The sequence below is a fragment of the Salmo salar genome, chromosome ssa05 (assembly GCF_905237065.1).
Source record: "Salmo salar chromosome ssa05, Ssal_v3.1, whole genome shotgun sequence".
Lineage (NCBI taxonomy): Eukaryota > Metazoa > Chordata > Actinopteri > Salmoniformes > Salmonidae > Salmo > Salmo salar.
In genome coordinates, this window is record NC_059446.1 from 1,898,918 (window position 1) to 1,924,623 (window position 25,706).

Here is a 25,706-nt window from a genome sequence, read left to right on the forward strand (position 1 = left end):
ATAATCCACCCAGTTTCCCTCCATCAAAATGCATACAAAATGAATCCCAAACGTTACTAATAAACTTTTCCAAACAAGTGAAACAACGTTTATAATCAAACCTTAGGTACCCTAATACGTAAATAAATAATACAATTTAAGATGGAGTATCGTTATTGTCTTAACCGGAGAAAAATACCAAAGAACGCGCTCTCTTCCACACGCTTGGAAAAACTACAGCCAAAAATCGGAGCCACCTAGAAAAACTACAATTTCTGGCAAATTTTTCCAAAAACCAGCCTGAAACTCTTTCTAAAGACTGTTGACATCTAGTGGAAGCCCTAGGAACTGCAATCTGGGAGGACTTGGCCTTATAATAAAAGTGATAGCCATTGAAAATAGGGGTAGGCAGATTTTTTTGGTTTTTGGATGGTATTTCATCGGGGTTTCGCCTGCCATATCAGTTCTGTTATACTAACAGACATAATTTTAAGTTTTAGAAACTTCAGAGTGTTTTCTATCCAAATCTACTAATTATATGCATATCCTGGCTTCTGGTACTGAGTAACAGGCAGTTTACTTTGGGCATGCTTTTCATCCAGACATGAAAATACCGCCCCCTACCCAAGAGAGGTTAAAGAGCTCAGCCATGTGCTTCTTGTCAGTAACAACATCATCAACATTAAGGGACATGGGCAGCTGTGAGGAGGAGGGTTTATTCTCCAGGTCTTTAACCGTTTTCCAGAACTTCTTGGGGTTAGACCCACAGAGAGAGAACTGCTCCTTAAAGTAACTAACTTTGGCCTTCCGGATAGCCTGAGTGCACTTATTTCTCATTTGCCTGAATTAGAGCCAGTCAGCCTGAGTATGTGTGTGCCGAGCCTTTCGCCAAATGCAATTCTTGAGGTGGACTAACTCTGCAAGATCACAGTCGAACCAGGGGCTGAACCTGTTTTTAATACTTGTTTTCTTTATGGGGGCGTGTTTGTTAACAATACCACTGAAAATATCAAAAAGAAGGTCCAAGCTTCTTCGACAGAGGGGATCAAGCTGATTCTATACCATTTTAGAGGCTTGCTCATTAAAAGTTTTTTAGCAAGCGTCTATGACAAATCTTGACAGGTCGTTTCACTGAGCAGCCATTACGAACACAGGCTGTAAAACAGTGATCACTAAGGTCATTAGAGAAAACACCAGATTGAATAACAAGACAAACACAACTGATTTATACAAACAAAATGTAATAACACTCATCGAAATATTTACAAACATAATGAGAATAATCATGAAAGATAAGACGTGAAGACCTGGAGATCCTGAACATTAAATGGTGTTATAATCAGTCTGTTGTGGTTTCTTGATGGTTCAGGCTGCATGGAGGAGAATAAAATAAGAAGATGTCAGTGTTCTTTCTGGTTGAGTTGGGTGGTTCCTCCTTCAGGTGTCTCCTGTAGTCCTGAGTTGGGTGGTTCCTCCTTCAGGTGTCTCCTCTGGTCCTGAGTTGGGTGGTTCCTCCTTCAGGTGTCTCCTCTGGTCCTGAGTTGGGTGGTTCCTCCTTCAGGTGTCTCCACTAGTCCTGAGTTGGGTGGTTCCTCCTTCAGGTGTCTCCTGTAGTCCTGAGTTGGGTGGTTCCTCCTTCAGGTGTCTCCTCTAGTCCTGAGTTGGGTGGTTCCTCCTTCAGGTGTCTCCTGTAGTCCTGAGTTGGGTGGTTCCTCCTTCAGGTGGCTCCTCTGGTCCTGAGTTGGGTGGTTCCTCCTTCAGGTGTCTCCTCTGGTCCTGAGTTGGGTGGTTCCTCCTTCAGGTGTCTCCTGTAGTCCTGAGTTGGGTGGTTCCTCCTTCAGGTGTCTCCTCTGGTCCTGAGTTGGGTGGTTCCTCCTTCAGGTGTCTCCTCTGGTCCTGAGTTGGGTGGTTCCTCCTTCAGGTGTCTCCTCTAGTCCTGAGTTGGGTGGTTCCTCCTTCAGGTGTCTCCACTAGTCCTGAGTTGGGTGGTTCCTCCTTCAGGTGTCTCCTCTAGTCCTGAGTTGGGTGGTTCCTCCTTCAGGTGTCTCCTCTAGTCCTGAGTTGGGTGGTTCCTCCTTCAGGTGTCTCCTCTGGTCCTGAGTTGGGTGGTTCCTCCTTCAGGTGTCTCCTCTAGTCCTGAGTTGGGTGGTTCCTCCTTCAGGTGTCTCCTGTAGTCCTGAGTTGGGTGGTTCCTCCTTCAGGTGTCTTCTCTGGTCCTGAGTTGGGTGGTTCCTCCTTCAGGTGTCTCCTCTAGTCCTGAGTTGGGTGGTTCCTCCTTCAGGTGTCTCCTGTAGTCCTGAGTTGGGTGGTTCCTCCTTCAGGTGTCTCCTCTAGTCCTGAGTTGGGTGGTTCCTCCTTCAGGTGTCTCCTGTAGTCCTGAGTTGGGTGGTTCCTCCTTCAGGTGTCTCCTCTGGTCCTGAGTTGGGTGGTTCCTCCTTCAGGTGTCTCCTCTGGTCCTGAGTTGGGTGGTTCCTCCTTCAGGTGTCTCCTCTAGTCCTGAGTTGGGTGGTTCCTCCTTCAGGTGTCTCCTCTAGTCCTGAGTTGGGTGGTTCCTCCTTCAGGTGTCTCCTCTGGTCCTGAGTTGGGTGGTTCCTCCTTCAGGTGTCTCCTCTAGTCCTGAGTTGGGTGGTTCCTCCTTCAGGTGTCTCCTGTAGTCCTGAGTTGGGTGGTTCCTCCTTCAGGTGTCTTCTCTGGTCCTGAGTTGGGTGGTTCCTCCTTCAGGTGTCTCCTCTAGTCCTGAGTTGGGTGGTTCCTCCTTCAGGTGTCTCCTGTAGTCCTGAGTTGGGTGGTTCCTCCTTCAGGTGTCTCCTCTAGTCCTGAGTTGGGTGGTTCCTCCTTCAGGTGTCTCCTGTAGTCCTGAGTTGGGTGGTTCCTCCTTCAGGTGTCTCCTCTGGTCCTGAGTTGGGTGGTTCCTCCTTCAGGTGTCTCCTCTGGTCCTGAGTTGGGTGGTTCCTCCTTCAGGTGTCTCCTCTAGTCCTGAGTTGGGTGGTTCCTCCTTCAGGTGTCTCCTCTAGTCCTGAGTTGGGTGGTTCCTCCTTCAGGTGTCTCCTCTAGTCCTGAGTTGGGTGGTTCCTCCTTCAGGTGTCTCCTCTGGTCCTGAGTTGGGTGGTTCCTCCTTCAGGTGTCTCCACTAGTCCTGAGTTGGGTGGTTCCTCCTTCAGGTGTCTCCTGTAGTCCTGAGTTGGGTGGTTCCTCCTTCAGGTGTCTCCTCTGGTCCTGAGTTGGGTGGTTCCTCCTTCAGGTGTCTCCTCTAGTCCTGAGTTGGGTGGTTCCTCCTTCAGGTGTTTCCTGTAGTCCTGAGTTGGGTGGTTCCTCCTTCAGGTGTCTCCTCTGGTCCTGAGTTGGGTGGTTCCTCCTTCAGGTGTCTCCTCTGGTCCTGAGTTGGTGTCCTTATGCTTGTTGCTCTTCTTTGTAGGCTCCTTGCTTGAGTTGCAAAGACTCAAGTGCTCTAATTGTCTCCTTCTTTCCTTGAAGACGGGGATCTGTAATGTACCGTTTAGGCTCTTTTAAAGCTGCTGTCTTCTTCTGACCCTGTTTAGTGGGCACTTCTGTCCCAATTTCTCTACTGGATCACAGATATATTCCCTAAAAGGTACTTTTTCCCTAAATTTACCAGTTACCAGTTCTTGCCATTTAAGGCAAAGGTCCAGGGCCTGTGGTTGGCCTGCTGAAGATGTAGATCCAGAGTCGAGAGGTCCAGCAGGATAAGAGGCTAAGAGAGTTGAGGGGGGATACAGTAGAGTCCTTTTGTAGTCCTGTGAGATTACATGGTATCACTAATAGGTGTGATTTACCCCTTTATGACCCTTTGTCTTGGAGAGCGAGAGAGAAAGAGCTTGGAGGAACTCAGTAGTCCGTAACAGTTCAGCATTAGAGATGGACAGTAAAAGGATGTCCAACATATGACATTAAATTAAAACGTTGCTACAAATTTGAGGTGAAGAAGAATGTTTCAGCCCTACCAGAGTTATTCTTATAATATAACAATATAATGCTTATCTTTATAAAAAAAAATATATATTCTGATAGGAAATTAACGAATTTAACCTCCTTCTGTACGTCTATATGTGTATAGCAGACGCAGTAGCCATCTGGCAAGAATAAAGAAATTCCTGTTGGTGTGGTAGCATGACACAGGCCTATCTCTCTGTCTCTCTCTCTCTCAGAGGCTAGGCCTTCTCTTATATATATATGTATATATAGTATTTATATGTATATATAGTATTTTAAACTATTAATACAGTGGACACCTATAACCTACAGGTCTATGCATTTAGTGCTCAATTCTCTGGCAGATGAACCGGACAATTATTGTTTTAGGAAAGTAGAAGGTGGCGAAGGGTGGAGAACGTGTAAAAACCAATAAAACAATATAAAAGTGTGGTAGAAATAGAAATACAAGGTTGTTATAATGACATGTCATATGTTATAGGCTGTTATAATGACATGTTATAGGCTGTTATAATGACATGTCATATGTAATGACATGTTATAGTCTGTTATGACATGTTATAGACTGTTATAATGACATGTTATAGTCTGTTATGACATGTTATAGTCTGTTATAATGACATGTTATAGGTTGTTATAATGACATGTTATAGGCTGTTATAATGACATGTTATAGGTTGTTATAATGACATGTTATCGACTGTTATAATGACATGTTATAGGTTGTTATAATGACATGTCATATGTTATAGGCTGTGTTAATGACGTCATATGTTATAGGCTGTTATAATGACATGTTATAGACTGTTATAATGACATGTTATAGGTTGTTATAATGACATGTTATAGACGGTTATAATGACATGTTATAGTCTGTTATGACATGTTATAGGTTGTTATAATGACATGTCATATGTTATACGCTGTTATAATGACATGTCATATGTTATAGGTTGTTATAATGACATGTTATAGACTGTTATAATGACATGTTATAGGTTGTTATAATGACATGTTATAGACTGTTATAATGACATGTTATAGGTTGTTATAATGACATGTTATAGACTGTTATAATGACATGTTATAGGTTGTTATAATGACATGTTATAGGTTGTTATAATGGCATGTTATAGACTGTTATAATGACATGTTATAGGTTGTTATAATGACATGTTATAGACGGTTATAATGACATGTTATAGTCTGTTATGACATGTTATATACGCTGTTATAATGACATGTTATAGACTGTTATAATGACATGTTATAGGCTGTTATAATGACATGTTATAGGCTGTTATAATGACATGTTATAGGCTGTTATAATGACATGTTATAGTCTGTTATAATGACATGTTATAGGCTGTTATAATGACATGTTATAGGCTGTTATAATGACATGTTATAGGCTGTTATAATGACATGTTATAGGTTGTAATGACATGTTATAGACGGTTATAATGACATGTTATAGACGGTTATAATGACATGTTATAGACTGTTATAATGACATGTTATAGTCTGTTATGACATGTTATAGGTTGTTATAATGACATGTCATATGTAATGACATGTTATAGTCTGTTATGACATGTTATAGACTGTTATAATGACATGTTATAGTCTGTTATGACATGTTATATACGCTGTTATAATGACATGTTATAGGCTGTAATGACATGTTATAGACGGTTATAATGACATGTTATAGGTTGTAATGACATGTTATAGTCTGTTATGACATGTTATAGGTTGTTATAATGACATGTTATAGGCTGTTATAATGACATGTTATAGTCTGTTATGACAGGTTATAGGCTGTTATAATGACATGTTATAGGCTGTTATAATGGCATGTTATAGACTGTTATAATGACATGTTATAGGCTGTTATAATGACATGTTATAGTCTGTTATGACATGTTATAGGCTGACATGTCATATGTTATAGGCTGTTATAATGACATGTCATATGTAATGACATGTTATAGTCTGTTATGACATGTTATAGACTGTTATAATGACATGTTATAGACGGTTATAATGACATGATATAGGCTGTTATAATGACATGTTATATGTTATAGGCTGTTATAATGACATGTTATATGTTATAGGCTGTTATAATGACATGGCATATGTTATAGGCTGTTATAATGACATGTTATATGTTATAGACTGTTATAATGACATGTCATATGTAATAGGCTGTTTTAATGACATGTAAATGTGTTTCATTTGGCCATTTCCCCTGGTTTAATGAAGGTGCTGACTGTATGGGTGGTCGCCCTAAAGGCTTAGGCATATGGATGGCCGTTTTTTTAAATCTTCCCAGTCACTTGTCCGGACGCCAAATGTTCCTAACGCTAACCCTGATATATAATATACACTGAATGTACAAAACATTATGAACATAGACTGACCAGGTGAATCCAGGTGAAAGCTATGATTCCTTATTGATGTCACTTGTTAAATCCACTTCAATCAGTGTAGATGAAAGGGGAGGAGACAGGTTAAAGAAGGATTTTTAAGCCTTGAGACAATTGAGACATGGATTGTGTCTGTGTGCCATTCAGAGGGTGAATGGGTATGACAATAGATCGAAGTGCCTTTGAACAGGGTAAGGTAGTTCTTAATGTTTTGTACACTGAGTGTATATATTTTACCCACCACCTGGATCCGGTCCAATGTAGAAACATTTGATAAATTTGTAACTCCACTTATGGTAAAATGGCTCTTGAATGTTTTGGTAGCTACTGGAGAGCTCTTCTTTGTCTACACCCATTCAACATTGTTCACACCCTCTTAATCCTTAGTCCCACCCATCTCTTTAAGGATTCACAAGTGAAGCCATTTGCTAAATAGAGGGAGTAAGGCAGTGTAGTAAACAACCAAAGATTTCAAGACTTAAAAGTGGTGAAAGTAGTAGAATAAAGTAGTAGTAAAAACACACTTTCTCTCGTCCTTGGCCTATATCCTAATCTGACTTTGGTTCAGGTCATGTTGTTCTTCACATTACCGTCTCTGGTAAACACACACTACATCAAATACAATCTATGTTTATTTGACACATGCACAGGATACAGAAGGTGTAAACAGTCTTTTGTTTAGACAACGAAATATAATCCCAACTCTAATGCCACATTCAAAACAACCGGGAACAAAATATATATATATTTTTTAATCAACTCTGACTGGGAAACATCGGTTTGAACCGTCATCCACAGAGGGTTCTACATGGAACCCAAAAGAGTTCTACCTGGAACCTTAAAGGGGTTCTACCTGGAACCAAAAAGGGGTTCTACCTGGAACCAAAAAGGGGTTCTACCTGGAACCAAAAAGGGGTTCTACCTGGAACCAAAAAGGGGTTCTACCTGGAACCAAAAAGGGGTTCTACCTGGAACCAAAAAGGGGTCTACCTGGAACCAAAAAGGGTTCTACCTGGAACCTTAACGGGTTCTACCTGGAACCTTAACGGGGTTCTACCTGGAACCAAAACGGGTTCTACCTGGAACCTTAAAGGGGTTCTACCTGGAACCAAAAGGGGGTTCTACCTGGAACCAAAAAGGGTTCTACCTGGAACCAAAAAGGGTTCTACCTGGAACCAAAAAGGGTTCTACCTGGAACCAAAACGGGTTCTACCTGGAACTTAAAAGGGTTCTACCTGGAACCAAAAAGGGGTTCTACATGGAACCAAAAAGGGTTCTCTTATGGGGACAGCGGAAGAACCCTTTTTGAACCCTTTTTTGTAAGAGTGTACTTTGAAAAACAGTGCTGTTTGCTCAGAACCGCTCAAAAGTTGTTGAGAAAAAAGTGTTTACCTTCTACAGACAGATTAGTATTTACTTTTCAGGAGTGCTTTCCAAATGGTACGCCTACATTTTTATCGCAATTGTGTTCTGAAATTTGTGAAAGGGAAACCAACCATAGAAATCCAATCCAAAGATGGCAGTTCCCATTGACGTCAGGACTGGCAGCCACTGCTAGTGTACCGATGAGTTTAGCTGCCAGGGTAAAAGGCTTCAAATCATTCTATGATGAGAGATGAGTAAAAAATACCGTGTGGAACCTGTTGCAGGAACTCAGGTGTGGAGCTATAGTGGAACCTGTAGCAGGAACTCAGGTGTGGAGCTATAGCAGGAACTCAGGTGTGGAGCTATAGTGGAACCTGTAGCAGGAACCCAGGTTTGGAGCTATAGTGGAACCTGTAGCAGGAACTCAGGTGTGGAGCTATAGCAGGAAGCCAGGTGTGGAGCTATAGTGGAACCCAGGTGTGGAGCTATAGTGGAACCTGTAGCAGGAACCCAGGTGTGGAGCTATAGCAGGAACCCAGGTGTGGAGCTATAGTGCAACCCAGGTGTGGAGCTATAGTGGAACCCAGGTGTGGAGCTATAGTGGAACCCAGGTGTGGAGCTATAGCAGGAACCCAGGTGTGGAGCTATAGTGGAACCCAGGTGAGGAGCTATAGCAGGAACTCAGCTGTGGAGCTATAGTGGAACCTGTAGCAGGAACTCAGGTGTGGAGCTATAGCAGGAACTCAGGTGTGGAGCTATAGTGGAACCTGTAGCAGGAACCCAGGTGTGGAGCTATAGTGGAACCTGTAGCAGGAACTCAGGTGTGGAGCTATAGCAGGAACTCAGGTGTGGAGCTATAGTGGAACCTGTAGCAGGAACCCAGGTGTGGAGCTATAGTGGAACCTGTAGCAGGAACTCAGGTGTGGAGCTATAGCAGGAAGCCAGGTGTGGAGCTATAGTGGAACCCAGGTGTGGAGCTATAGTGGAACCTGTAGCAGGAACCCAGGTGTGGAGCTATAGCAGGAACCCAGGTGTGGAGCTATAGTGCAACCCAGGTGTGGAGCTATAGTGGAACCCAGGTGTGGAGCTATAGTGGAACCCAGGTGTGGAGCTATAGTGGAACCTGTAGCAGGAACCCAGGTGTGGAGCTATAGCAGGAACCCAGGTGTGGAGCTATAGTGCAACCCAGGTGTGGAGCTATAGTGGAACCCAGGTGTGGAGCTATAGTGGAACCCAGGTGTGGAGCTATAGCAGGAACCCAGGTGTGGAGCTATAGTGGAACCCAGGTGTGGAGCTATAGTGGAACCCAGGTGTGGAGCTATAGTGGAACCCAGGTGTGGAGCTATAGCAGGAACCCAGGTGTGGAGCTATAGTGGAACCCAGGTGTGGAGCTATAGTGGAACCCAGGTGTGGAGCTATAGTGGAACCTGTAGCAGGAACTCAGGTGTGGAGCTATAGTGCAACCCAGGTGTGGAGCTATAGTGGAACCTGTAGCAGGAACCCAGATGAGAGATGAGTAAAGATACCGTGTGGAACTATAGCGGACCTCTGTGCGGTACAGGTTGTCATAGAAACAACTAGAGCAGCGCAAAACAGACAGGCATGGTGTTTACCTCTCATGACTCTGGGCTTCTGGGAAATATTCGAAAGTCTTCCCAGGTCCCATAATTCATCCGTTCCCTGAGATGGGACGAGATAGGAACCCCCTTCATTTAGTTTTAGAGCCGTTAAAATATTTACATATTTTACCAAGTTCGCTAAGTATACACAGTCGGGACTATTTGCTGGTTAACTCACAGGGTGTATGTGAGGCTGAGGTGGCCCTGATAGACGGTTTTAAAATACTTTGATAAAGCTGAATTTTTTGTTTCAGATGAAACCTTTCAAGTGGCAATGTGTACATTTCTGGGCGACCCAATCCAATACACATGGAAATGTGAGTTATAGATCTGTCATTCTAAATGAAAGCCAGTCTAAGAAGCGGTAGATCTGTTCTATGTGCTCTATTTCTATGCTTCCCGTTCTTTTACTTTTGTACACCAGACTCAAACAACTGAAAATACAATGATTGAGGTTATGGATAATATATTTCACTGGTTTAGACGGTATAATGATTCTCAGTGGTTTAGATGGTATAATGATTCTCAGTGGTTTAGATGGTATAATGATTCTCAGTGGTTTAGATGGTACAGTGAATCTCAGTGGTTTAGATGGTTCAGTGATTCTCAGTGGTTTAGATGGTATAATGATTCTCAGTGGTTTAGACGGTATAATGATTCTCAGTGGTTTAGATGGTACAATGATTCTCAGTGGTTTAGACGGTACAATGATTCTCAGTGGTTTAGATGGTATAATGATTCTCAGTGGTTTAGATGGTACAGTGATTCTCAGTGGTTTAGATGGTATAATGATTCTCAGTGGTTTAGATGGTACAATGATTCTCAGTGGTGTAGATGGTACAATGATTCTCAGTGGTTTAGATGGTACAGTGATTCTCAGTGGTTTAGATGGTACAATGATTCTCAGTGGTTTAGATGGTAGTGATTCTCAGTGGTTTAGACGGTGTAATGATTCTCAGTGGTTTAGATGGTACAATGATTCTCAGTTGTTTAGATGGTATAATGATTCTCAGTGGTTTAGATGGTACAGTGATTCTCAGTGGTGTAGATGGTATAATGATTCTCAGTGGTTTAGATGGTTTAATGATTCTCAGTGGTGTAGATGGTATAATGATTCTCAGTGGTTTAGATGGTATAATGATTCTCAGTGGTTTAGATGGTATAATGATTCTCAGTGGTTTAGATGGTAGTGATTCTCAGTGGTTTAGATGGTATAATGATTCTCAGTGGTTTAGATCGTATAATGTTTCTCAGTGGTGTAGATGGTATAATGATGCTCAGTGGTGTAGATGGTATAATGATGCTCAGTGGTGTAGATGGTATAAAGATTCTCAGTGGTTTAGATGGTTTAATGATTCTCAGTGGTGTAGATGGTATAATGATTCTCAGTGGTTTAGATCGTATAATGTTTCTCAGTGGTGTAGACGGTATAATGATTCTCAGTGGTGTAGATGGTACAGTGATTCTCTGTGGTTTAGATGGTATAATGATTCTCAGTGGTTTAGATGGTACAGTGATTCTCTGTGGTTTAGATGGTATAATGATTCTCAGTGGTTTAGATGGTAGTGATTCTCAGTGGTTTAGACGGTGTAATGATTCTCAGTGGTTTCGATGGTACAATGATTCTCAGTGGTTTAGATGGTATAATGATTCTCAGTGGTTTAGATGGTACAATGATTGTCAGTAGTGTAGATGGTATAATGATTCTCAGTGGTTTAGATGGTACAGTGATTCTCAGTGGTTTAGATTGTATAATGATTCTCAGTGGTTTAGATGGTAGTGATTCTCAGTGGTTTAGATGGTATAATGATTCTCAGTGGTTTAGATGGTATAATGATTCTCAGTGGTTTAGATGGTATAATGATTCTCAGTGGTTTAGATGGTACAATGATTCTCAATGGTTTAGATGGTAGTGATTCTCAGTGGTTTAGATGGTATAATGATTCTCAGTGGTTTAGATGGTACAGTGATTCTCAGTGGTTTAGATGGTATAATGATTCTCAGTGGTTTAGACGGTGTAATGATTCTCAGTGGTTTAGATGGTACAGTGATTCTCAGTGGTTTAGATGGTATAATGATTCTCAGTGGTTTAGATGGTACAATGATTCTCAGTGGTGTAGACGGTGTAATGATTGTCAGTGGTTTAGATGGTACAATGATTCTCAGTGGTTTAGATGGTAGTGATTCTCAGTGGTTTAGACGGTGTAATGATTGTCAGTGGTTTAGATGGTACAATGATTCTCAGTGGTTTAGATGGTATAATGATTCTCAGTGGTTTAGATGGTACAGTGATTCTCAGTGGTGTAGATGGTATAATGATTCTCAGTGGTTTAGATGGTACAGTGATTCTCTGTGGTTTAGATGGTAGTGATTCTCAGTGGTTTAGATGGTATAATGATTCTCAGTGGTTTAGATGGTATAATGATTCTCAGTGGTTTAGATGGTAGTGATTCTCAGTGGTTTAGATGGTATAATGATTCTCAGTGGTTTAGATCGTATAATGTTTCTCAGTGGTGTAGATGGTATAATGATGCTCAGTGGTGTAGATGGTATAAAGATTCTCAGTGGTTTAGATGGTTTAATGATTCTCAGTGGTGTAGATGGTATAATGATTCTCAGTGGTTTAGATCGTATAATGTTTCTCAGTGGTGTAGACGGTATAATGATTCTCAGTGGTGTAGATGGTACAGTGATTCTCTGTGGTTTAGATGGTATAATGATTCTCAGTGGTTTAGATGGTACAGTGATTCTCTGTGGTTTAGATGGTATAATGATTCTCAGTGGTTTAGATGGTAGTGATTCTCAGTGGTTTAGACGGTGTAATGATTCTCAGTGGTTTCGATGGTACAATGATTCTCAGTGGTTTAGATGGTATAATGATTCTCAGTGGTTTAGATGGTACAATGATTGTCAGTAGTGTAGATGGTATAATGATTCTCAGTGGTTTAGATGGTATAATGATTCTCAGTGGTTTAGATGGTACAATGATTCTCAATGGTTTAGATGGTAGTGATCCTCAGTGGTTTAGATGGTATAATGATTCTCAGTGGTTTAGATGGTACAGTGATTCTCAGTGGTTTAGATGGTATAATGATTCTCAGTGGTTTAGACGGTGTAATGATTCTCAGTGGTTTAGATGGTACAGTGATTCTCAGTGGTTTAGATGGTATAATGATTCTCAGTGGTTTAGATGGTACAATGATTCTCAGTGGTGTAGACGGTGTAATGATTGTCAGTGGTTTAGATGGTACAATGATTCTCAGTGGTTTAGATGGTAGTGATTCTCAGTGGTTTAGACGGTGTAATGATTGTCAGTGGTTTAGATGGTACAATGATTCTCAGTGGTTTAGATGGTATAATGATTCTCAGTGGTTTAGATGGTACAGTGATTCTCAGTGGTGTAGATGGTATAATGATTCTCAGTGGTTTAGATGGTAGTGATTCTCTGTGGTTTAGATGGTATAATGATTCTCAGTGGTTTAGATGGTATAATGATTCTCAGTGGTTTAGATGGTACAGTGATTCTCAGTGGTTTAGATGGTACAATGATTCTCAGTGGTTAGATGTTAGTGATTCTCAGTGGTTTAGATGGTATAATGATTCTCAGTGGTTTAGATGGTACAGTGATTCCCAGTGGTTTAGATGGTATAATGATTCCCAGTGGTTTAGATGGTATAATGATTCTCAGTGGTGTAGATGGTATAATGATTCTCAGTGGTTTAGATGGTATAATGATTCTCAGTGGTTTAGATGGTATAATGATTCTCAGTGGTTTAGATGGTACAATGATTCTCAGTGGTTTAGATGGTACAATGATTCTCAGTGGTTTAGATGGTATAATGATTCTCAGTGGTTTAGATGGTATAATGATTCTCAGTGGTTTAGATGGTTCAGTGATTCTTAGTGGTTTAGATGGTATAATGATTCTCAGTGGTTTAGATGGTAGTGATTCTCAGTGGTTTAGACGGTGTAATGATTCTCAGTGGTTTAGATGGTACAATGATTCTCAGTGGTTTAGATGGTATAATGATTCTCAGTGGTGTAGATGGTTCAGTGGTTCTCAGTGGTTTAGATGGTATAATGATTCTCAGTGGTTTAGATGGTATAATGATTCTCAGTGGTTTAGATGGTAGTGATTCTCAGTGGTTTAGATGGTAGTGATTCTCAGTGGTGTAGATGGTACAATGATTCTCAGTGGTTTAGATGGTACAGTGATTCTCAGTGGTTTAGATGGTACAATGATTCTCAGTGGTTTAGATGGTACAATGATTCTCAGTGGTTTAGATGGTATAATGATTCTCAGTGGTGTAGATGGTTCAGTGGTTCTCAGTGGTTTAGATGGTATAATGATTCTCAGTGGTTTAGATTGTATAATGATTCTCAGTGGTTTAGATGGTAGTGATTCTCAGTGGTTTAGATGGTAGTGATTCTCAGTGGTGTAGATGGTATAATGATTCTCAGTGGTTTAGATCGTATAATGTTTCTCAGTGGTGTAGATGGTATAATGATGCTCAGTGGTGTAGATGGTATACTGATTCTCAGTGGTGTAGATGGTATAATGATTCTCAGTGGTTTAGATGGTATAATGATTCTCAGTGGTTTAGATGGTACAATGATTCTCAGTGGTTTAGATGGTACAGTGATTCTCAGTGGTGTAGATGTCAACCACAACCTGCCGACTAATTGACGGAACTGTTTCAGAACGCCACCTCACAATGCTGTTCTGCTGATCAAAGACATTGATCTGCTGATCAAACACATTGATCTGCTGATCAAACGCATTGATCTGCTGGTCAAACACATTGATCTGCTGGTCAAACACATTGATCTGCTGATCAAATGCATAGATCTGCTGATCAAACACATTGATCTGCTGATCAAACACATTGATCTGCTGCCTGCACTGAGTTATAGATCTGGACCACTATATAGATTCCATTCATGTGCTGCCTGCAGTCCAAGTGTTCATCCCAAATGGCACCCTATTCCCTATGGGCCCTGGCCAATAGTACTGCACTATATAGGGAATAGGCTACCATCTTCTATCTTATGATGTCAGGTTATACTACGCTCAGCCAAACAGCAGAGAGCTGGGCCAAGAGGGCAGACTATTCAGATACCCCAGAGGTTGGGCGAACACATACACACACACACACACACACACACACACACACACACACACACACACACACACACACACACACACACACACACACACACACACACACACACACACACACACACACACACACACACACACACACAGAGACAGACACAGACAGACACTGAAACACACCCACCCTGACAGAGTGGTGTTGTCAGGCTGTTGTGTTCTCTTGTTCTGTCCTGTTGTGTTCTATTGTTCTGTCCTGTTGTGTTCTCTTGTTCTGTCCTGTTGTGTTCTATAGTTCTTTCCTGTTGTGTTCCATTGTTCTGTCCAGTTGTGTTCTATTGTTCTTTCCTGTTGTGTTCTATTGTTCTGCCAGTTGTGTTCTATTGTTCTGTCCAGTTGTGTTCTATTGTTCTGTCCTGTTGTGTTCTATTGTTCAGTCCTGTTGTGTTCTATTGTTATGTCCAGTTGTGTTCTATTGTTCTGTCCTGTTGTGTTCTATTGTTCTGTCCTGTTGTGTTCTATTGTTCTGTCCAGTTGTGTTCTATTGTTCTGTCCTGTTGTGCTCTATTGTTCTGTCCTGTTGTGTTCAATTGTTCTGTCCTGTTGTGTTCTATTGTTCTGTACTGTTGTGTTCTGTTGTTCTGTCCTGTTGTTCTGTTCTGTTGTGTTCTATTGTTCTGTCCAGTTGTGTTCTATTGTTCTGTCCTGTTGTGTTCTATTGTTCTGTCCTGTTGTGTTCTATTGTTCTGTCCAGTTGTGTTCTGTTGTTCTGTCCTGTTGTGTTCTGTCCTGTTGTGTTCTATTGTTCTGTCCAGTTGTGTTCTATTGTTCTGTCCTGTTGTGTTCTATTGTTCTGTCCTGTTGTGTTCTGTTGTTCTGTCTTGTTGTGTTCTGTTGTTCTGTCCTGTTGTGTTCTATTGTTCTGTAATGTTGTGTTCTATTGTTCTGTCCAGTTGTGTTCTATTGTTCTGTCCTGTTGTGTTCTATTGTTCTGTCCTGTTGTTCTGTCCTGTTGTGTTCTATTGTTCTGTCCTGTTGTGTTCTATTGTTCTGTCCTGTTGTGTTCTGTCCTGTTGTGTTCTCTTGTTCTGTCCTGTTGTGTTCTATTGTTCTGTCCTGTTGTGTTCTATTGTTCTGTCCAGTTGTGTTCTGTTGTTCTGTCCTGTTGTGTTCTGTCCTGTTGTGTTCTATTGTTCTGTCCTGTTATGTCCTGTTGTGTTCTGTTGTTCTGTCCTGTTGTGTTCTATTGTTCTGTAATGTTGTGTTCTATTGTTCTGTCCTGTTGTGTTCTATTGTTCTGTCCTGTTGTGTTCTATTGTTCTGTCCTGTTGTGTTCTGTCCTGTTGTTCTGTCCTGTTGTGTTCTATTGTTCTGTCCTGTTGTGTTCTATTGTTCTGTCCTGTTGTGTTCGATTGTTCTGTCCTTTTGTGTTCTATTATTCTGTCCTGTTGTGTTCTATTCTTCTGTCCTGTTGTGTTCTATTGTTCTGTCCTGTTGTGTTCTCTTGTTCTGTCCTGTTGTTCTGTCCTGTTGTGTTCTATTCTGTCCTGTTGTGTTCAATTGTTCTGCCAGTTGTGTTCTATTGTTCTGTCCAGTTGTGTTCTATTGTTCTGTCCTGTTGTGTTCTATTGTTCAGTCCTGTTGTGTTCTATTGTTATGTCCAGTTGTGTTCTATTGTTCTGTCCTGTTGTGTTCTATTGTTCTGTCCTGTTGTGTTCTATTGTTCTGTCCAGTTGTGTTCTATTGTTCTGTCCTGTTGTGCTCTATTGTTCTGTCCTGTTGTGTTCAATTGTTCTGTCCTGTTGCGTTCTATTGTTCTGTCCTGTTGCGTTCTATTGTTCTGTCCTGTTGCGTTCTATTGTTCAGTCCTGTTGTGTTCTATTGTTATGTCCAGTTGTGTTCTATTGTTCTGTCCTGTTGTGCTCTATTGTTCTGTCCTGTTGTGCTCTATTGTTCTGTCCTGTTGTGTTCTATTGTTCTGTCCTGTTGTGTTATATTGTTCTGTCCTGTTGTGTTCTATTGTTCTGTCCTGTTGTGTTCTATTGTTCTGTACTGTTGTGTTCTGTTGTTCTGTCCTGTTGTTCTGTTCTGTTGTGTTCTATTGTTCTGTCCAGTTGTGTTCTATTGTTCTGTCCTGTTGTGTTCTATTGTTCTGTCCTGTTGTGTTCTATTGTTCTGTCCAGTTGTGTTCTGTTGTTCTGTCCTGTTGTGTTCTGTCCTGTTGTGTTCTATTGTTCTGTCCAGTTGTGTTCTATTGTTCTGTCCTGTTGTGTTCTATTGTTCTGTCCTGTTGTGTTCTGTTGTTCTGTCTTGTTGTGTTCTGTTGTTCTGTCCTGTTGTGTTCTATTGTTCTGTAATGTTGTGTTCTATTGTTCTGTCCAGTTGTGTTCTATTGTTCTGTCCTGTTGTGTTCTATTGTTCTGTCCTGTTGTTCTGTCCTGTTGTGTTCTATTGTTCTGTCCTGTTGTGTTCTATTGTTCTGTCCTGTTGTGTTCTGTCCTGTTGTGTTCTCTTGTTCTGTCCTGTTGTGTTCTATTGTTCTGTCCTGTTGTGTTCTATTGTTCTGTCCAGTTGTGTTCTGTTGTTCTGTCCTGTTGTGTTCTGTCCTGTTGTGTTATATTGTTCTGTCCAGTTGTGTTCTATTGTTCTGTCCTGTTATGTCCTGTTGTGTTCTGTTGTTCTGTCCTGTTGTGTTCTATTGTTCTGTAATGTTGTGTTCTATTGTTCTGTCCTGTTGTGTTCTATTGTTCTGTCCTGTTGTGTTCTATTGTTCTGTCCTGTTGTGTTCTGTCCTGTTGTTCTGTCCTGTTGTGTTCTATTGTTCTGTCCTGTTGTGTTCTATTGTTCTGTCCTGTTGTGTTCGATTGTTCTGTCCTTTTGTGTTCTATTCTTCTGTCCTGTTGTGTTCTATTGTTCTGTCCTGTTGTGTTCTGTTGTTCTGTCCTGTTGTGTTCTGTTCTTCTGTCCTGTTGTGTTCTATTGTTCTGTCCTGTTGTGTTCGATTGTTCTGTCACGGTTGTGTTCTATTGTTCTGTCCTGTTGTGTTCTATTGTTCTGTCCTGTTGTGTTCTCTTGTTCTGTCCTGTTGTTCTGTCCTGTTGTGTTCTATTCTGTCCTGTTGTGTTCAATTGTTCTGTCCTGTTGTGTTCTATTGTTCTGTCCTGTTGTGTTCGATTGTTCTGTCCTTGTCATGGTTGTAGTTCCACATATTTATTTATTCCGTGAAACGTTGCGATACACAAATAACTTGAATAACAAAAAAACAACAAACCGTGACGTAGAGAGAAATAAACACTACTCAAAAGATAACAACCCACAAATGCAAGTGGGGAAAAAACCCTACTTAAATATGATCTCCAATTAGAGACAACGAGGACCGGCTGCCTCTAATTGGAGATCAAAATAAAATAAAAACATAGAAATAGAAACCTAGAATAACCACATAGAAATAGATAACATAGAAAATCACCCAAAAACACCCCCTGTCACGCCCTGACCTACTCTACTATAGAAAATGACATCTTACAAGGGTCAGGACTTGACAGTACCCCCCCCCCCAAAGGTGCAGACTCCGAATGCAAAAAACAACAACAAAAGCAACCACAAAACACAAAGGGAGGGTGACAAAAGTCTATGGTGGCTCTAGTGCAAAACCCAGAACCTTCCTCTTCCTCTAATCCTCCAGCAGCGGAGGTGGCTCCGGTTCAGGGCGTAACCCCTGTTCCGCCCGCAGATCCCTCCGCTTCTGTAACACCGGACCGTGGATCGTCATCTGAGGAATCGGACTGTAGATCATCACCGGAAGCTCTGTGCTGCAGACCGCCACTGGAGGTTCTGGGCTGCAGACTGTCGCTGGAGGCTCCAGACTGGGGAGCGTCGCTGGAGGCTCCGGACTGGGGAGCGTCGCTGGAGGCTCCGGACTGGGGAGCGTCGCTGGAGGCTCCGGACTGGGGAGCGTCGCTGGAGGTTCCGGACTGTAGGCCGTCTCAGTAGGTTCTGGACTGGGAACTGCCGCCGGAAGCTCTGGACTGGGAACTGTCGCCAGAAGCTCTGGACTGGGAACTGTCGCCGGAAGCTCTGGACTGGGAACTGTCGCCGGAAGCTCTGGACTGGGAACTGTCGCCGGAAGCTCTGGACTGGGAATGCGCACTGGAAGCCTGATGCGTGGGACTGGCCTAGGTGGCGCCAGACTGGTAACACACACCTCAGGACGAGTGCAGGGAGCAGGAACAGGACGTACTGGGCTATGGAGGTGAACTGGAGACCAGGAATGCTGAGCAGGCATACTCCTTCCTGGCTGAATGCCAATCTTAGCCCAACAACGGTGAGGAGCTTGCACCGAGCGCACCGGGCTGTGAGTGCATATGGGCGATACAGTGCGCATCACCGCATAACACGGTGCTCGTTCAGTCACTCGCTCCTCAGCACGCCCGCTCCGCAACGCTCTCAACGCCAGCACCTCTCTCCGGAATCTTGCGTTGAGCTCCACGCTCGACTCCCTGACTGGCTCCAGTTCACTACTCGGCTCTCCACGGTAAGCACGGGAAGTTGGCTCAGGTCTCCACCCTGACTCTGCCAAACTCCCCGTGTGCGGGGGGGCTGCCTCTCACTCTTGCCTCTTGGTGGATATAGCGCCTCGTAGTATCGCCGCTCCACTTTTGCTGCCTCAATCTCCTCCCTCGGGCGGCAATACTCCCCAGCCTGCCTCCAGGGTCCTTTCCCGTCCAAAATCTCCTCCCAAGTCCATTCCTCCAGCTGATCCCTACCACGCTGCTTGGTCCTTTTGTGGTGGGTTGTTCTGTCGCGGTTGTCTAAAGGATCGGACCAACGCGCAGCATGGTTGTTGTTCCACATATTTATTTATACCGTGAAACGTTGCGATACACAAACAACTTGAATAACAAAAACAACAAACCGTGACGCAGAGAGAAATAAACACTACTCAAAAGATAACAACCCACAAACACAAGTGGAAAAATAAACTACTTAAATATGATCTCCAATTAGAGACAATGAGGACTGGCTGCCTCTAATTGGAGATCATCCCAAAAACCCCAACATAGAAATAGAAACCTAGAATAACCACATAGAAATAGATAACATAGAAAAACACCCAAAAACACCCCCTGTCACGCCCTGACCTACTCTACTATAGAAAATGACATCTTACAAGGGTCAGGACGTGACAGTCCTGTTGCGTTCTATTGTTCTGTCCAGTTGTGTTCTATTGTTCTGTTGTGTTCTATTGTTCTGTCCACATTTACATTTTAGTCATTTAGCAGACGCTCTTATCCAGAGCGACTTACAGTAGTGAATGCATTCATTTCATACATTTTTTTCTCCGTACTGGTCCCCCGTGGGAATCGAACCCACAACCCTGGCGTTGCAAACACCATGCTCTACCAACTGAGCCACACGGGACCACCGTGTTCTATTGTTCTGTCCTGTTGTGTTCTATTGTTCTGTCCTGTTGTGTTCTATTGTTCTGTCCTGTTGGAGTAGCGCACTTGCCAGAGTCTTCAGGGTGTCAATAACCAGTGCCGATTTTAGCATGTACATTTTGGTGGGGCAAAAAAAGTGGGATGCATGCCAACACAGCCACTACACATAAAAACATAGCTGATATGGCTGACTTGCTTAAACAAATGTGGTTTCTACTGACAATTGAGATGTACCAACTATGGCATAAGGGAACGACTAGCGGATAAGAGGCAATCCGTAACTTCAATTAAGACATTAATGAGCGAGCGACGACGGACGTAGTAAATATAACTATTTGTTCAGCACTTCTGAAATATACAGCGACAGAATTCAGAACATGGGCCGTTCTTACAGTGTTTTCCCTGTACACCAAGTCAGACTGTTGTGGAGTTGTAGACTAGACCAGGGAGGATCATTGTATTGTTGTAGACTAGTCTAGGGAGGATCATTGTATTGTTGTAGACTAGTCTAGGGAGGATCATTGTATTGTTGTAGACTAGTCTAGGGAGGATCATTGTATTGTAGACTAGTCTAGGGAGGATCATTGTATTGTTGTAGACTAGTCTAGGGAGGATCATTGTATTGTTGTAGACTAGTCTAGGGAGGATCATTGTATTGTATTGTTGTAGACTAGTCTAGGGAGGATCATTGTATTGTAGACTAGTCTAGAGAGGATCATTGTATTGTTGTAGACTAGTCTAGGGAGGATCATTGTATTGTTGTAGACTAGTCTAGGGAGGATCATTGTGTTGTTGTAGACTAGTCTAGGGAGGATCATTGTGTTGTTGTAGACTAGTCTAGGGAATAGTCTATTTCCTATATAGTGCACTACTTTAGACCAGAGACCTATGGGCCGTAGCACCCTATTCCCTATATAGTGCACTACTTTTGACTAGAGACCTATGGTAATCCCTATGGGCCGTAGTGCAGTATAAAGGTAATAGGGGACCATTTGGGACTCAGACTCCCTGGGACTCCCTGGTCTGTCATAACCAGCACCTGCCTCACAGAGCCTGGAACACTTTCCATAGGTTCAGTTCAGCTGATTGTGGACCTTTATTTACTCCACCTTTATTTAACCAGGTAGGCCAGTTGAGAACAAGTCCTTTATTTAACCAGGTAGGCCAGTTGAGAACAAGTTGCTGTGGGGGGTGCAGGGCTGTTGACCAGGGTAGGGGTAGCCAGGTGGAAAGCATGGCCAGCCGTAGAGAAATGCTTATTGAAATTCTCAATTATAGTGGATTTAATTGGTGGTAACAGTGTTTCCTATCCTCAGTGCAGTGGGCAGCTGGGAGGAGGTGCTCTTATTCTCCATGGACTTTACCATGTCCCAGAACTTTGTGGAGTTAGTACTACAGGATGCAAATTTCTGCTTGAAAAAGCTAGCCTTTGCTTTCCTAACTGCCTGTGTATATTGGTTTCTGACTTCCCTGAAGAGTTGCATATCACGGGGGCTATTTGATGCTAATGCAGAACGCCACAGGATGTTTTTTGTGCTGGTCAAGGGCAGTCACGTCTGGAGTGAACCAAGGGCGATATCTGTTCCTGGTTCTACATTATTTGAACAGGGCATGCTTATTTCAGATGGTGAGGAAAGCACTTTTAAAGAATAACCAGGCATCCTCGTCTGATGGAATGAGGTCAATAGCCTTCCAGGATACCAGGGCCAGGTCGATTAGAAAGGTCTGCTCGCAGAAGTGTTTCAGGGAGCGTTTGACAGTGATGAGGGGTGGTCGTTTGACCGCTGACCCATTACGGATGCAGGCAATGAGGCAGTGATCGCTGAGATCTTGGTTGAAGACAGCAGAGGTGTATTTAAAGGGCAAGTTGGTCAGGATGATATCTATGAGGGTGCCCGTGTTTACAGATTCAGGGTTGTACCTGGTAAGTTCCATGATAATTTGTGTGAGATTGAGGGCATCTAGCTTAGATTGTAGGATGGCCGGGATGTTATTCATATCCCAGTTTAGGTCACCTAACAGAACGAACTCTGAAGATAGATGGAGGGCAATCAATTCACATATGGGGTCCAGGGCACAGCTGGGGGCAGAGGGAGGTCTATAGCTAGCGACAACCGTGAGACTTGTTTCTGGAGATGTGGATTTGTAGAAGTAGAAGCTTGAATTGTTTGGGCACAGACCTGGATAGTAAGACAGCACTCTGCTAACTCCGTCCCCTTTGGCAGTTCTATCTTGTCGGAAAGTTTTATAGTTAGGGATGGACATTTCTGGATTTTTGGTGGCCTTCCTAAGCCAGGATTCAGACACGGCTAGGACATCCAGGTTGGCAGAGTGTGCTAAGGCAGTGAATAAAACAAACTTAGGGAGGAGGCTTCTGATGTTAACATGCATGAAACCAAGGCTTATACGGTTACAGAAGTCATCAAAAGAGAGCGCCTGGGGAATAGGAGTGGAGCTAGGCGCTGCAGGACCTGGATTAACCTCTACATCACCAGAGGGACAGAGGAGGAGTAGGATAAGGGTACGGCTAAAAGCTATAAGAACCTGGGGAATGGGAGTGGTGCAGGGGGCTGCAGGGCCTGGGTTAACCTCTACATCACCAGAGGAACAGAGGAGGAGTAGGATAAGGGTACGGCTAAAGGCTATAAGAACCTGGGGAATGGGAGTGGTGCTGGTGGCTGCAGGGCCTGGGTTAACCTCTACATCACCAGAGGAGGAGTAGGATAAGGGTACGGCTAAAGGCTATAAGGACTGGTCGTCTAGTGCGTTCTGAACAGAGAGTAAAAGGAGCAGGTTTCTGGGTGTGGAAGAATAGATTCAAGGCATAATGAACAGACAAGGGTATGGTGGGATGTGAATACAGTGGAGGTAAACCTAGACATTGGGTGACGATGAGAGAGGTTTTGTCTCTAGAGACATCATTTAAACCAGGTGATGTCACCGCATGCGTGTGGAGGGTGGAACTAAAGGGTTAGCTAAGGCGTATTGAGCAGGGCTGGAGGCTCTACAGTGAAATAAGGCAATAATCACTAACCAAATCAGCAATGGACAAGGCATATTGACATTAGGGAGAGGCATGCGTAGCGGAGTGATCATAGGGTCCAGTGAGTAGCTAGGCGAGCTCGAGACACGGCGTTTCAGACAGCTAGCAGGCCGGGTTTAACAAGCTAGCAGAAGGGCCTTAGAGGGACGTCGCGACGGAAGAGTCAGTTGTAGCCCCCTTGGACGGTTACGTCGGCAGACCAGTCGTGATGGATTGGTGGGGCTCCGTGTCGGCAGTAAAAGGGTCCAGGCCAGTTGGCAAAGCAGGTATTGTAGCCCAAGAAATTGGCTGATGGTCCTCTTCAGCTAACAGTCCGATATGCTCTAGACAGCTAGCGGGCCGCGGCTACCAGGCTAGCGGATGGGCCTTCAGGGGACGTCGCGACGACGGAGCCTGTTGAAACCCCTCGGGTGAATTACGTCGGTTGACCAGTCGTGATGGATTGGCGGGGCTCCGTGTCGGCAGTAAAAGGGGTCCAGGCCAATTGGCAAAATATGTATAGCACGAGGTTAGCTCCAGGCTAATTGGTTCTTGCTTCGGGACAGAGACGTTAGCCAGGGGGGTAGCCACTCGGATAGCAGCTAGCTAGCTGCGATGATCCAGGTGAAAAGGTTCAGAGCTTGCGGTAGGAATCCGGAGAAAAAGCAGTCCGGTATGCTCTGGGTTGAATCACGCTGTGCAGACTGGCAGGAGTTGTCCGGGCTAAAGGTTAGCTGATGACCGCTAGGAGTGGCTAACTGACTACTAGCTAGTAGCTAGTTAGCTGGCTAGCTTCTTTTAGGAGTTCCGGTTCTGAAGTAAAGAAAATAGCAGATCCATACCACATTGGGTGAGGCAGGTTGCAGAAGAGTATGTTGAACCTGAGGTTAAAAATATAAAAAATATGTACGAAATATATACGGAGGGGAAGAAAATATATATACTCGGGACACGACAAGACAAAGACATCTGAACTGCTACGCCATCTTGGATTCATGTATTCCCTATGTAGTGTACTACTTTTGACTAGAGACCTATGGTAATCCCTATGGGCCGTAGTGCAGTATAAAGGTAATAGGGGACCATTTGGGACTCAGACTCCCTGGGACTCCCTGGTCTGTCTTAACCAGCACCTGCCTACCGCTATATTACCTCAGCTTCTTACCTTCTCTCACCCCTCAGCAGGCTTTCTCTCCCTTAGTCCCCCCTTCTTACCTTCTCTCACCCCCTCAGCAGGCTTTCTCTCCCTTAGTCCCCCCTTCTTACCTTCTCTCACCCCCTCAGCAGGCTTTCTCTCCCTTAGTTCCACCTTCTTACCTTCTCTCACCCCTCAGCAGGCTTTCTCTCCCTTAGTCCCCCCTTCTTACCTTCTCTCACCCCCTCAGCAGGCTTTCTCTCCCTTAGTTCCACCTTCTTACCTTCTCTCACCCCCTCAGCAGGCTTTCTCTCCCTTAGTCCCACCTTCTTACCTTCTCTCACCCCCTCAGCAGGCTTTCTCTCCCCTTCTTACCTTCTCTCACCCCCTCAGCAGGCTTTCTCTCCCTTAGTCCCACCTTCTTACCTTCTCTCACCCGCTCAGCAGGCTTTCTCTCCCTTAGTCCCCCCTTCTTACCTTCTCTCACCCCCTCAGCAGGCTTTCTCTCCCTTAGTCCCCCCTTCTTACCTTCTCTCACCCGCTCAGCAGGCTTTCTCTCCCTTAATTCCACCTTCTTACCTTCTCTCACCCGCTCAGCAGGCTTTCTCTCCCTTAGTCCCACCTTCTTACCTTCTCTCACCCGCTCAGCAGCTCTTTGTTGTTGATTATTGTGTTATGATCTGTTGCTGTGAAGTTTCCTCCTCAAACTGTTTGGCAAAAATATTAATGACAATATAAATGAACTAATCCATGAATTATATCCTAATTAAGCTGCTGTACGGACAACACACTCAACCATCTCTCCCTTCTCTTTTCCGCAGAAGAAGTTAACAGCAGAGTGTGTGTTCAGAGAGCAGTTCGAAGAGAATTGGTACAACACGTACTCCTCCACGCTCTACAAACACACGGACACCGGACGCTTCTACTACGTAGCGCTCAACAAGGACGGCTCGCCGCGGGAGGGGGGGAGGACTAAGAAACACCAGAAACTAACGCACTTCCTGCCTCGGCCTGTGGAGATAGAGAAGATCCCCCAGGCTTACAGAGATCTGTTCCAATACAGGTGACCAGGGATGAGCCTGGGAGAGAGGGATGAGGAGGAGGAAAGAGAGGAAGAGAGGTGGATGTTTGGCACTAAGGACAGGACTCAGTACTCCCACTGACCTCGCTCCCACACCTCCAGCCTCACTCCCCCTGTGAAGGTGTTTATATGTATTGCCCCTCCAGCCAAAAGGCCCCCCGTCCCGTTCTTCCGAGGACCACCGACCAGAGAGATAAACATAGCTTGTGTTCCTGGACGTTAACACTATGAGAAGACTGTTTGACCTCAGAGGGGTCAGAGCAGAGCAGTGGAGATGACTGAGGAGAGAGAGGAGGGGGGGGGGTCCTACTACAGAAAGGTCTCTTTAGGCCGTAAGACCTCACTCTGGAGGAGAGCACAGAGTCGAGCGGAGGAGAAAATCTCTTCTCTGAACGGATACGGCGGGAGAGATGGAGGGAGAGAGACTGGACTGGCGTCAGGCCAGTACGACTGCCTCACCCACCCTGAGATAACCCACCTGAACCATCTGAAGAAGACAAAGACTGTTCCTGATGAGAACCACTTTTATACATAATAAAGATACTTAACCAGCGTTCACTGCAAATAC

The 25,706-nt window shown here is 43.8% G+C and overlaps 1 protein-coding gene across 1 annotated transcript in view; it reads left to right on the plus strand.

Moving 5' to 3' along the window:
• Positions 1-25,401, plus strand: part of LOC106604097 (fibroblast growth factor 16) — a 46,257-nt gene extending 20,856 nt beyond the window's left edge. The window contains exon 3 of the mRNA XM_045719404.1: positions 24,879-25,401. Coding sequence (XP_045575360.1) covers positions 24,879-25,124 — 246 coding nt within the window. The 3' untranslated portion in view covers positions 25,125-25,401. The remainder of the gene's footprint in view (positions 1-24,878) is intronic.
• Positions 25,402-25,706: the final 305 nt, after the last annotated feature.